Here is a 13,333-nt window from a genome sequence, read left to right on the forward strand (position 1 = left end):
TTCTCACATTTATATGTGGGCATTCAAAACTGCTGCTTGAGTCATCTGTTTATGTCAAATGCAGAAAGAATGGCTTTTTCTTTTGGTTTGTGAGGGATTTAATCAAATAAGCTGTGGAGAAATTCTAAATATAAATTCACTGGAAGCAGAAGGGGGAAGAAAGCCCAAAGACTAGGCTGCAGGTATGGGCTGGAGGAAAGACAGTACCATTGCCTTGAATGTTTTAAAATTCAGAACCAAGAATTTACAAGTCAAACACATGAACAAGTTTGATTCAAGTTCTGCCAAACCTTTTATACCCCTCCACACTCCCCTCCTTTTCCTCTGTGCCAAAAATCCAGCATGTTAAGGAGCTTGAAAAATAAACTAAGCAAGAGTTGAAAAGAAGCAACTATGTTTAAAGCTCATGTCAGATATAATAATAAAGAACAGACATGCATCCTGATAGAAGGTACTGTTTAAATGAGCTGCACAAGAGAAGATGCATATTTTCCACTTGTGACATCAGTGATTGAATTCTATGCAAGCTGGGACCTTGGGTTTGACAAATTTGCTTTCTTATCTGTAACCCCAAATCCTGCCTTCACAGTAAAATCATGTTTTTTAGAAGGTCAGATTGGAACCTAAAAGTGTCAGTTGCAAAATAAAGGGAGGCAGTAAATAAACAAGTGATAACAGATATGGGCTGCTGAGGGTGTGTGCATGACTCTTCCCTACTGCTTGGAAAGGGGCTGTTACAGGGAGGGGAGAGCTGGGAAGGGGGAGCTCGGGGCAGGACAGAACGGGCTGCATGGAATGAGGAATATGACCAGAAAGGCACAAGAACAACACTAAGCTCTCAGCACTCGTGCCTCTCTGTCAGACCGCCTGTTTAATTTAATCCTATGTTTTTGGGAACTGCAATGAGTTGGGGCAGTGGCAGGGAAGGGAAAGGGAAGAGAGGACTCACCCTGCAAGATGTCTGGTGGTACTGACATCCTCTTCAGGCCCTGGCGGTGCCAGTCCTTGCTTTTCACTCGGCGTCTAATCGGGTTCTCTTGGTTGGCTGCTGGCTCCTGTGCAACCACCCCCATCTTCTTCTTGTCTGGCCAACTTGATGATTTTTCCAAGGGCGCATGTTTGGCCACTTCTTCCTTTGGCTGATGTTCCCCTCCTTCCAGCCTTTGCTTGACCCTCCTCTCACGTTCTGTTTTCTCTGTGACTGCCCGTGGAGCCTGGGCGTGCTTTGTGTCCACACCAAAGATGCCTGAGGGTTGCTCCCATGGCAGCTCCTCTTCCTGGCAGGTCGTTCTGGTGGTTGGTGGTGATGGAGGGCTAAGCTGGAGAAAGTGGATTGGGTTGGTGAATGCAAGCATTGGAAGGAGCTGTGCAGAGTCTCTGCTCTTGGAGTCTGTGGATGCTAACAAGCCTTCCAACGAGGGCCAATTAGGGTGGTCAGGTGAGGATTTTCCACTTTCTATATCCATGTGCTGGTCTGCTGTTTCAGGGCTGGTGTCAGAGCAGCCAACCAGCATTTCACTTCCAACAGCAGAAAAGCTTTTAGCCAACAAACTGACCCCTGAGTCATCGGAAGTCTCTGTGTCGTGGGTACCTGAGTCACCAAGATCCCACTCCCCAGTTACTGGTACAAGGCCATCCTTCTCTGCTAGACTTTCTCCATCAGAAGCAGAGGCCACAGAGTTGGAATGGGACTCAGAGGCAGCAGTCTGGAGAGGATGGCTTATGGCAGGGTGAATGGCTCCTAACCTATTATGGTCCATAGCACAGTTGAGGTGTGGCCTGGAATATGGTCCAGGAGCCAGTGGCTGGGAACATTCGGGGGCTGAAGGTGGGACAAGGTGATTTGCATTAAGTGCAGGGGCCTGAGCTTGAGTGGGCCTTTGGACATGGGAAGGAGGCTGAGGAAGCTGTTTGGCATCAGGCTCAGATACCAGAGGTAGGCTTGAGTGGGACACAGGGGACAGAGGTTGTTCTTCCTGGTTCACAGCAAGGACCGTATCTTCTTCAGAGGGCCAAGTTAGGGTGCTCAGGACACTGGAAATTCTGGATCCAAGCTCTTTTTGGTCTAAACTGCAGTCAGGCTGATCAAACAAAGGCATTTGTTGTGCTTTATGACCCACATTTGCTCCTGTTTCTTTTCCCTCCATAATGGCACTTTTTTCGGGGGAGTTCTGCTGAATTGTCTCTGGGTGGTTCAGGGGAGTGGAAGTCCTTCCTGGTGTTTGGGATGGTTCCAGAGGCCCTGCAATGCTAACCACAGACCTCCTATCCCCAGGAAGGCTCTCTTCTAAAGGAAGAGAGCTCGTGTATATTACAGAGAAAGAAGATGGGCCACTAAGGTCTTCATGAAAGCCTTCCTTGGAAGTAAGGATTTCATGGAAAGCCTTGGCCTCCCCTGGATCTGTACTCAGAGCAGCAGTTTGCCCTGGTGTTGGGTCCCACACTTGTGTGGGAGCACCTTGGTTGGGTGGCTTCCCTGCAGAGTCTGGCAGCTCATTTTGGCTGGTGCCAGGACAGTCCTGGGGGGTCACAGAGGCTGCTCTGGCACCCTCCTTCTGTGGGCCAGACGCTAAAGCCACTGAGGTGAGCTCTGAGGGCAAAGCTGGAATGAAGTCCGGAAGCTCGGCTTTTCCTGTAGCAGGATGAGAATCTCTGGGATCAGGTGGCTCCAAGTCATTAGTACCAGAGGAAGGGTGTGCTGGAACAGAAGCCTCTGAGTCCTCTGCACCAGAAGGTGCTGCCACTCCTCCATGGAGAGGTGCCTCTCTTTTCTCAAACCTCTGGACAGCTTTTCCATGCCCATCACTGTGCTCGTTCTCCCTGCCCAGTCTTATCTTATCATCCCAGTGAGCTTCTCCAAGATCCTGAGCACCGATGGAAAAGCGGCCAGAGTCTTCCAGGTCTTCCGACTGGTCAGAGACACGGCATGTGTGTGGAGCTTCACCCCCTGGGTTCAGGTTATTCGAAGACAGAGAGCTGACAGCAGGTGCCTGACATCCAGAACCTGCTTCTGTGACACGAGCTTTCAGCAGCACATCTTCACCAGGATCCACAGAGACAGGTTCCCCAGGAGGAAATGCTGATCCCCTTTGCTCAGCTGAGGAAACATTCTCCAAACCACACATATCCACCTTATACCTGGGAACAGAAGATATCTCTGACCCAAAAGCTGATGATAGAGCCTCTAGTTTGAGTTCTTCCTCCACTCTGAGCTCTTCCCTCTGCAGTTGTTCCTGCCCATTTTGTTGCTTGTTTTTCTGATCTTTGGGCTCCAAAGATTTTCCTTCTTCTGGCAGATTCTGCTCTTTGCACTCTTTCTTCTCCTCTTCCTGCTGAAGTTCAGACGCTGCCTCCTCCTCTGCTGGCTCCTTATGCTGTGAAGCACTCACTTCCTCACTCCTTGTAGCAGTACTCTTTACTTGGAAGGCTCTCTCTGCTGAAGGGGCAGGTCTCCCCTCTGTTTTTCCATTATCATCTTCTAGATGAAGGCATTTGGAAGTAGGTGAGTTTTCTTTAGAAACCATTACTGTTCCCTGGTCTTTGACCACGCTGGCATTCCTTGTTTCACCAGTTATGTTTCCTTCTGCTTGTAGTGAACTTACTTGGCTGTCACATATTAAGGCGGAAGACAACTGATGGGAAGAGAAAGACTCTGTATTCTCTTCCAAACTCTGGGGTGCTCTTAGGCTTTCCTTAACATCTTCAGAAGTGTAAGGTTTAGCTGTGTCTCCTACTGCTTCCTCTGATGTAGGCTGTTCGTCAGGTGCTGGTGCCACCTTTTTGCTGCTTTGCTTCTGCTCTGCAGCACCATCAACCTCCTGCAGAGCATCCTTGGAGATGTTATCCAGAAACGGTTTGGCCTTATAATGTCCCTCTGAAACAGTTTTACACACCAAAAAGCACTTAGGTGTCTCTCTCTGAGAGGAAATGGCATCAGCCAAAGAAGATTTTGGTTGCTGGGCTTGAGGGTCTGAGCCAGGAAAAGCCAGTTCTGCCTGGCATTGAGAAAACTCAGTGCTGAGGTTCACAGCCTGCAGGATGGGGCTGCCAGGGGCCAGCTCATCCTGAACCGTGCTGTGAGAGGAAAAGTCCTGGTTACTTTCCAGGTCAGCTACCTCTAATTGCTTATGTTTCAGAGAATAATCTAGTCCACCCGCCTCTAAAGGCATTTCTCCTTCCCATTCTGAGAGTCCCTTTTCAGGCTCTGCATCCCCCTGCTCTTGTTCCAGTCCTGCTGGCACTTCTTGCATAGGGTTAGAGGGTCTGCCCAGCATCTCTGCTGCTTTCCCTGGAGCAGAAAGGCAGTCCTCAGGAGTGCTGAGCTCTGCTCCCTGTGCAGAGCTCGACGGGCTGGTGCTCATTTCGGCTGGTGTGTGACTGGCATGGTGCTCTCCTCCAACTGCTGTAGAATCCCAAGCTTCCCCAGGGGTGCTGCTGGCTCCTGGGGGAGTGGTGCCTCCCTCGCTTGTTTCTTCAAACTCCATCAGTGACACATCCTGCTAAACAGAAATGCATTTTTCTGTTACTACAACAGAATGACACAATCAATCTAATTCACTGGTTCTAGTGCAGCTGAGAAAAAAACCAAAACCCAACCCGCATACCTAGTGGGTGATAAGAGCTGGGAAACAAATACAAAGACTGGGAGTAGGCAAGCACCTGAGGTAAGCTTGCAGTATGAGTAACACCAAAATAAAACCATATTTTGGTTATAAAACCATAAAAATACCTCTGGTGTCTTTTTAGTTTTACGTGCAACTCCAGGAAGTGACTTTGGTCAGAGAGGAGAGATGCTGATCTCTGCCATGGCTGCAGTGCAACTTATGAAAGGTGAGTTATCTCAGACCCAAAAGGGGATACCAGAAGGCATTCAGAGAACAAGAAAATTATCAAAAATCTCCACTAAGTTTTGTGGGGCCTCTTCTAGTTGAGTCTTAAAAATCTCTCTGATTTCAACAGTTCTTTGGAGCTGATGCCTCTTTACAGATCTCTGTGTATGTCTGTGCAACACAGGACCTTATTGCAAATCATCACAGAAACTGATTAACAAGACATAGGAATGTAACAATTTGATTAACAAATAACTAGGACATGACACAAGACACAAGATATTTGAAGGCTGTAAACCACATGGGTTGAGAGGAGTAACTCTGGTATGTGTGGACATATCTGCAGACCACAAAGAGAAACTACATCATCATTTATGGAGGGGGGGGAATGCCATCTCAGGACTGCTGGACAGTTTCCCAAAGGATACAGTGGAATTTCCCATCCAGTACTGCATTTGAAGTTCAGACATGACAAAGCACTAGGGAATGTACATTTGGGATATGTCTGTGAAAAGAACGGAAGAATCTGATTCACCACTTTTATCTTTCTGCCTTCTACCTATGCCATGACCCACAATCCCTACCTGAAAAAAACATGAGAAAGAGACAAACCCTCATGGAGGTTTCCCTTTTCTTCAACCTTTGGGACATATTCTCTAGTGTTCCAGCCTGTCTTCTCTATTCTCTATCCCCTGCTTATCAGAAATGGCCTACAGAGTGCTGCTTTGGGCTGCCTCCCATACACTGGGTCCCCTTGCACACATACCAGAGCTTGCAATTTAGCCCTGAAGGATCTGCTGCAATGTGCAGCTACAGCCAGACCTCCCCCTGAATAAAGCTTCAGTGTTCTCCTCCTTCACCCTATCTTAGAAGTGTTGAAGTTTCCAGACACAGATCCATAGTTCTGCATCTTTTGGTCAGAGAAGCCATTCCACATTTCTTCAGGTAAAAGCCTGACAGCTGTTTAGTGACCAAAAAAAAGCCCCAACGCCTGGCTCTGCCATTCACAAAGCTCAGGCAAAAAAGAGGTTCTCATTCTTCCTCAAAACAGATAACCAAATCTGTATACTTTCTCACTCTCTGGCATTCCTAATTTCCATAAGTTTTAAGACTAACATTTTTGTCCAGAGTTTCACCTGCTGTTGTGGAGGGAGGGGAAATGTGCAACAATTTTAACTTGGGAGACTCAGAGATAAAGGAAATTCTCTGCATTGAAAGAGAAATCTTTGAGATCAACGGTGATTTCCTTGTGCTAGAGTGGCTCTATAGTCACAAGTAACAACCTCTGATCCCACACAGAAAGTAAAAGCAGTAAGGGCATAATTACATCTGAACTAATTGTCCCAGTTAGCTCCATGGCCAGGGCACGCCTGGCCTGAAAGCTGGTTTAGCTTCTATTTTCCCTTACGTCAAGTGAAACAAAACATCTGCTCTGAAAGCAATGAGCACGTGCTCTGGAGACAGAACTGAAGCATTAGATACACCTTAATCACAGGGACTGTCATCACAGAATCATAAAATGGCTTGGATTGGAAGGGACCTTAAGGATGATCGCTTTCCAACCCCCCTGCCATGGGCAGGGACAGCTTCCACTAGCCCAGGTTGCTCAGAGCTCCATCCAACCTGGCCTTGAACATACCCAGGGATGGGGCAGCCACAGCTTCTCTGGGCAACCTGTGCCAGGGCCTTACCACCCTCACAGGGAAGCATTTCTTCATAATAGCTAATCTAAATCTCTCCCTTTTTGGTTTAAAACCATTCCCCCTTGTCCTATCACTACCAACCCTGTAAAAAGTCACTCTCCTTCGTTTTTACAAGCCCCCTCAGGTACTGGAATGGGCTCTAAGGTCTCACCCAGAGCTTTCTCTTCTCCAGACTGAACAACCCCAACGCTTTAAAAAAAAAAAAAAATTAGGAAAAAATTGAGTTAATTCATCAGTTAACTTTGTTCCTGCGTGTTTTTTCTCATGTAATCTTTAATTTTTGTTTATATTGAAAATACAGTCCTTCTTGCAAAACCAGGCCAAAACTGGGATGTTTCCGCAATTTGGATTTTCCCCTTCCAAGTGGTGAGTAGTTGTAAATAGTTATAATTTCAACAAACAGTATATTTCAACGACATATGTCCATTCAGGAAGTTCCCACAGGGCTTCCACCACATCTTACTGCTGTCAGCTGGTACTGAACTACTTGGGTGCTGCTAAACAGTCTTTTGAAACCTGTGGGAAGCTGTAGGACAGTCAGGAAGAACCTCCAGCACAGACACAAGAGGGTTTGGCAGAGCACAGATAGCAGCAGGGTCATAAACTTGTGAACGACCACCTTGTCCAAGGCAGGATCAACTTTAACGTCCCCAACAGGTACAATTAAATGTACCCCCTCCTTTAACAAAGGTTTCACAATGGCATCAGATCGCTCTTGTGCTCCAATGCTCTCAGCATTCCTGGCTACCTCACCTGAGTCTCCCCTGCTACACAACCAGAAAAGTACCACTCGTCACGCCTATCAGAGACAGTTTCCAAAAACAGATTCCCCAGGAGCAGGGAGACTGTTTAGGGATTCAGGTAGTCTTGGACACAAGCTTATGGCTAAGGAAGGTCTACTACTACTAAAGACAGGATGGTTCATAAAGGCCTGAATAGTAAGACCCTCAAACTCAAGCCCACACTCTGTGAGGGACAGAAGTCTTGCTCACTCTGCTGATGTACACAACACCGAATATCCTCTTATTAAGCTTAAAAGCCCAGTTTCCACTTCCATGGCTCTGTTGCAAGGGATTTGGACAGGTGAAAGGACAAGTTTAAAGCTGCATTTGGAGCAGTTCCATGATAATACTGGGAGACAGGGTAGAGGGAGGTGCACAGCACATCAACACTGGAAGCTGCCAAGTGAGATTTGTCTCATCATATTACTGCCAGGTGTTTTGCACACCTCGGGGAGAGCAAGAGAGAAGCTTTGGGAAGTGAAGCAAGAGAAGGAGCAGGCAAACCTTCTGCAGAGACAGTGGGGGAGGAATTAAGCATCTAGTCAGGGAAACAGTTAAGCTCCTGCTTGAAGGCTGGTTGCACCATAGTGAAAAACGCAGATGTCTGGAGTAAGGATTTCATGGAGATGGAAGAGGAAATAATAAAACAAGACTGACAGCACCTGCAGTCTATATACAAGAGCCCACTAATTACCAGAAGAGAATGCCTACGGAGCTCTGCCATGTTATGCTCCTACTGCAGTCAGCTCCAGCAGAGGAGGGCCCAGGAGACCCCAGGGAGCTCAGCGAGCCACAGTAAACCTTCAATCAGCATTTTCAGTAGGGCCAATGACAGACAAGCATACATGAACCTATCTAGCAACTGCCAGCTTCTACCAGGCTACACCAGCTCTCACAGATACTTCACTGTTTACACTTTTGGGGCTTTCTGATCTTTCCCAGCTCTTTCTGGATGAGATGTTGAGCTTGCCATCATTCCCTCATGTGCTCTGTTTATGAAATGAGGTGATCTGATGTGCCCTGTTGAGATAAAGCCTCCCAAGAGGGCCTGGAAACCCAAGACTTCAGCTCACAGGCATCTAACCTGTGAGTGACTCTGGGTGTACAAACCCACTGCAAGCTGGAATGACAGGAGAGAGCAGCTGGCCACATGCCAGCATGAAAACAAAGGGGCAATGCTTGGCCCTACTGCAGTCAGAAGCACAAAATTTGAGAGGGGAAGGGTGCAGAGAGTGGCCAGGTAAGCAGAACAGAAGTGAAAGCAGGAGTGAACAAAGCAATTCTGCGATGATGCACACATCAATCCACGGCTTTCCCAGATTACAAAAGGCACCATGAATGTTGTACTTCCTTCCAGTGTGGGTTAATTCACCTGGACGGAGATGACAAACACTTCTGGTTTTAAATAGAAAGTATCTCACCTTCCCTCCCCCCTTCTCCAACAAACAAGAAAGGAGCAATAACAAGTGCTATCATGCACAGACAAGCCCTGCAACCAGCCAGGAAACAAGGCTGCACACAAGTGGAGCCCTGAGATCCTCCTCCTCCATAGAGGAGGAGAGGAGAGCCGTAGAGGAGGAGGAGAGCCGTAGCTTTCCCTCTGCCACCCTCGGCCTCCTCGCGTGGTGCCGGGAGCCGCCCGGCCGCCCTCTGCCCCCACTCCCCATCCTGCTCCCCTGCCACAGGCACCAGGACAGCCCACACGCCCAGGCTGCTGCAAACACGCTCCCAGCACAGAAAATCCTGCCCTGTGACGCCGGGATGAAATTGCTCCGGCAGCCAGGGACGCTCCGCATCCGCTGGGCAGCTGCTCGGTGCATCTCGAGCTCTTCTCCAGGGATCTCCTTTATTGCCTCAAGGCAGCAGTGAGCCTCTGTCCATGAGAAGGCCACTCACGACAACCTCTGGGCGGCGTGGGCAAGGACACTGATATTAAAACAAAGGCTTTCCCAAGTAGTCCATTGTTTGGGCATATCCTTGCTGGCACAGCCACAGCTTGGTGTGGAAATGCCAATGCCAGCTTTAAGTGCTGCAGCTGAGGTGGGAAAGAGCTCCAAAGAGCTCCATGTTGGCTCTAACACCCACCCAAAGCGCAAAAAGACCGCCCTGAGCCTCTTCCTGCTGTTTCAGCTTAGCTTAACCATCTCCTTCATGCAGTTCATGTACACTTTAAAAGGAGTTGAAAGAGGGGAGATACTAGGAACAAATTTTTTACTGTGAGGATGGTGAGGCATAGGAACAGGCTGCCGGGGGAGGCTGTGGATGACCCATTCCTGGAAGTGCTCAAGGCCAGGTTGGATGAGAGTCTGAGCAACCTGGTCTAGTGGGAGGTGACCCTACCCATGGCAGGGGGATTGGAACTAGGTGATACTTTAAGGTCCCTTCCAACCACTTAACATTCTATGATTCTATGAGTTGGATCACTGGGGAGCAGCTCAGAGCCAGCCTGTCTCCTACAAAATCCAGAGTTCAGTGTGCAGGAGAGCACCCTCTCTCCCAGGAGGCCATGCATTATTTCAGTTTGGTGAGAAACCCAGAAAAGGGGTCGGAGCAACTGCGCTGAGACAAAACTTGCCACAAGCCTGAATTTTTATTTTGACACAGCTACTCTGGCCATGTTTAGGCCAGGTTTCTCAGCTGGATGTTTCCTCCATATGAGAGATGCCCTCTGCAAAGAAACAGTCCCCGGTCTTCACGCACCACCCTGGGCTGCTCTATCACTGTACAACCCATCAAGGGAGGTGAAGGAGTGGGGTCAAAACTCTTGAGCTCAGGAAGAGATTACACAGGGCACTGGAGATAAGAATGAAGGAGGGAAATAATGTTACATGGAGTCAGCTTTGGACTGCAGAAGGACTCTGGAGAGCAGAAGGAGCTTGCTAAAGGAAAGGATGTATAGAGCAAGAAAGGCGATCTAAAAGGCGTGTGCCCAAATAACGTAGAGTCTTCTACTGTAGAACCAGGAGCTGCCTCAAGTGTCTTAGGCAGGAAAGAACAAAACAAACCTGCCAATAGCGCCCAGTCTCCTGGAAAATGCATCTGAGCTGCTACTGCAGCTTGAGGAAAGCAAATGAGACCTCCTGGTCACATCCGTGCAGTTTGCCCGAGTTTTAACACACCCAGTAGCATCTCACCAGCTTTCACTCAAGATACACGGAGCCTATTAATTATCTAATGACTCACTAATTGGGGGAAAAAAAATTAAGGATAACTTTTCTACATTTAAGTAAATTATAATATTTAATGCTAACAAAAAAAAAGTCAAAGAAAATCATTTTGGGTAGAACAAAATTTCACCTTGGAAATTGCTACTGAACATCTGGCAAACAGCGAGTGAAGAACGTGGCTTGGATTGCACATTGCACTTCCCAGAGATGCAATAAAAGTGACTCATTCTTCAGATAAAATGGGGTGACCTGTATAGCAGAAAACCCAGTTCACTCTAAGCAGAGCTTAAGTTTATATTCATAGAAGTAATAAGTGAGTCTTGATATTCTGCAGTAGTCTTCTAGATATTCTGCATACTTTCTAGTACGAGAGTAAACAAGAACAGTGTATGGTTCTCACTGCTTGAGCTTGGCAGAAAGACTATTGACACCACTAGGTGGATAGCACAATTCCCACAGGGAAAGCAATGTACTGAGTCACTGCAAGTTGCTCCGTGCAGGTCTCTCTACAAACCCTGGGGATGGAGAGACAACTGACAGAAACATCTGGGGCACAAAAGGACTTCCCAAATAACTTTCCTACTTTTTTATGCAGTTGTGGGTGCCAGCAACCTGCTGTACACATTCCTAGATGGCATGTTTGCTACAAAGTCAAGGAGTTCCCAGTTCCTCTCTGAGCAGAATGATTCAGGACCTGCATGAGAGAGACTCTCCAGTCAGAAGCAGAAATCTCACAGTCTCTCACTACGCTACAGAAGCATGAGCCAGAATCCCACGCTGCTGTTTTTGAGTCTCAGATTAAAGAATGCTAATGTTTGCACCAAACCATTTTGACAGATGCAAATGCCATTAAAACATCAAAGGACTTGGAAACGCACTTGAAAGCCTGGCCTTGCCCAGACTGCACAGTGGAACCATTGCTGAGCACAGCTGTTGTCACGTTACCTGTACCCATCCCGAGCACAGTGAACCTACAGATAACGAGGGACAATATCCAGCAAACTGAACTGGGACAAACTGTCCTCCCCTGCACAGAGGGCCTCTGAACTTACCCACCTGATTTGCTTGGCAAACACGTAATATAACCTCTTTCACAGCCAACCTCGGAAACAGTAAGATTTCTGGTAGCTGTCAGAGCCCCACAGGACAGATGATAAAGCTGCAGATGATGCAACCAAAAAAATTCCTAAAATACCCACAAAACTGCACTCGTATATCATACCATGCTGGTGACAGCACACTGTCATCAGCCAAAACAGTAGCAGAACCTGTGCCATGGCTTCAATATTGTACTATCAACTGGAGAGAACAGTAAAAAAAAGAATGATGTCAGCATACCAAGAGATAGCAACAACAACAAAATCACACACACATTTGTCCTCATATGTGCCTTCAGAATGCACCTTTTTAGCCTTAGCTGAACACCCCATAGTGTTTTTAATTATGACTCCAGTAACGAGGTTTTAAAAAGTAATGCTATTTGTATCATAATCAAAAATACCTGGCAATACTGTAACAGTGATGGAGCTTTGTACTGAAAACTGCAGCTAAAGTAGAGAAAAAGAAGTCCATTCAAAAGGGATGTAGGGATGTGTGTGGGGAAAACATATTTTGGTACAACCCTCCCCTAACCCAGTTTTTCAGGGAACAAACCATTCTTTCTTGGAAGTTTAATTGGTGCCCTCAGATCGAAGAAGCTACGAGCACAATGGGACAAATTTGCTATTGGAAGCAAAAAGTATTAGATATAAATAAAATGTTTTAAGCAATGTAAATGTGGGAAAGCACCAGAGGGGACCCCTTCCCTCTCCCCCGTGGAAAAATAGCTTCACACACCCAAAGCCACAGGAATTGTGTGGGTGCTGAATAGGAAGGTACTAATGCAAACACAAGGAAAACTTGTTGTTACTCACAGTCCAACACTTGCATGGCCAACTAGCATAGATTTATTGTGCACATCCCAATATTTTCCGTTTTTCATATAGTCCCTCTCCCTGGAATCATGTGGTTATGTGAGAATTTTGGCTTACAATTCAGAAAAATGGATGTATGGCCTTTAAGGGGTGAGGAACAGGCTTGAAAAACTAAATATGATTCAAAAATTAGACCTCGCTGTCTAGGTTTATCTTAATTTTTAATGTTAAGCCTGAATTTGTGACTAAGGAGAGGAAGGGCAACTCCTCCCTTCCCTCTCTGCCTTATCCCAGGTTCTCAGCAGTTTGAACTGATGACAGTGCAGAGTATTTAGGCTTGATGCAGTGAGCTACATGAGCTACCAGAAACTAAAAAACTAGCAGCAAAATATACTGTGATGTAACTGGGTTAACAAAGATGAATAATTGAACTTGGCAGGCCCAATTTAGGTATTTGCAGATATTCTGCAAAGTCCATTTGTTTATGCTCCACTCCGTAAAAAAAAAAAAAAAAAAAAAAATAGAACTCCTTCACCTCCTTCTACTGCTGACTGTAGAAATTATCCAACACCACCTGGAATCAGGTCTTAATAAATTTTCATTAAGTCTTGATGGGGCACTCTGAAATCCAGAACAGACTAACTTACTATGCATCCAGGTTGCTGCCATCATCTCCCTCATGCCAGGGCACATGTGAGCCATCCCAGGGAGTTGTCTAGGCAAAAAAACAACCCAGGAGCAGAGTGACGTGAGCAGCATAAAGGTGTGACACAGGAGAAAAAAATAAATAAATAAAGGTAAACATGACAGCTCCCTGCAGTAGCTGCATATAGAATCATAGAACGGCCTGGACTGGAAGGGACATTAAAGATCACCTCGTTCCAACCCCCCTGCCATGGGCAGGGACACCTTCCACTAGCCCAGGTTGCTCAGAGCCCC

At 46.9% G+C, this 13,333-nt stretch overlaps 1 protein-coding gene across 5 annotated transcripts in view; it reads right to left on the reverse strand.

Moving 5' to 3' along the window:
- The window catches only part of ARHGEF5 (Rho guanine nucleotide exchange factor 5), a 37,675-nt gene that overhangs the window by 13,564 nt on the left and 10,778 nt on the right, over positions 1 to 13,333 (reverse strand). For 3 of the 5 annotated variants that reach the window (XR_007900377.1, XM_051770710.1, XM_051770712.1), the window contains exon 2: positions 950 to 4,499. Coding sequence is in view for 4 of the 5 variants with exons in the window: in XM_051770710.1 (XP_051626670.1) it covers positions 950 to 4,499 (3,550 nt within the window). In the remaining variant the exon portion in view is untranslated. The remainder of the gene's footprint in view (positions 1 to 949; positions 4,500 to 13,333) is intronic. The other 2 variants (XM_051770711.1, XM_051770713.1) reach the window with 1 other exon arrangement.

This window comes from Manacus candei, unplaced genomic scaffold (assembly GCF_025592945.1).
Source record: "Manacus candei isolate 608988 ecotype Guabito, Panama unplaced genomic scaffold, ASM2559294v1 h1tg000124l, whole genome shotgun sequence".
NCBI classification, from domain to species: domain Eukaryota; kingdom Metazoa; phylum Chordata; class Aves; order Passeriformes; family Pipridae; genus Manacus; species Manacus candei.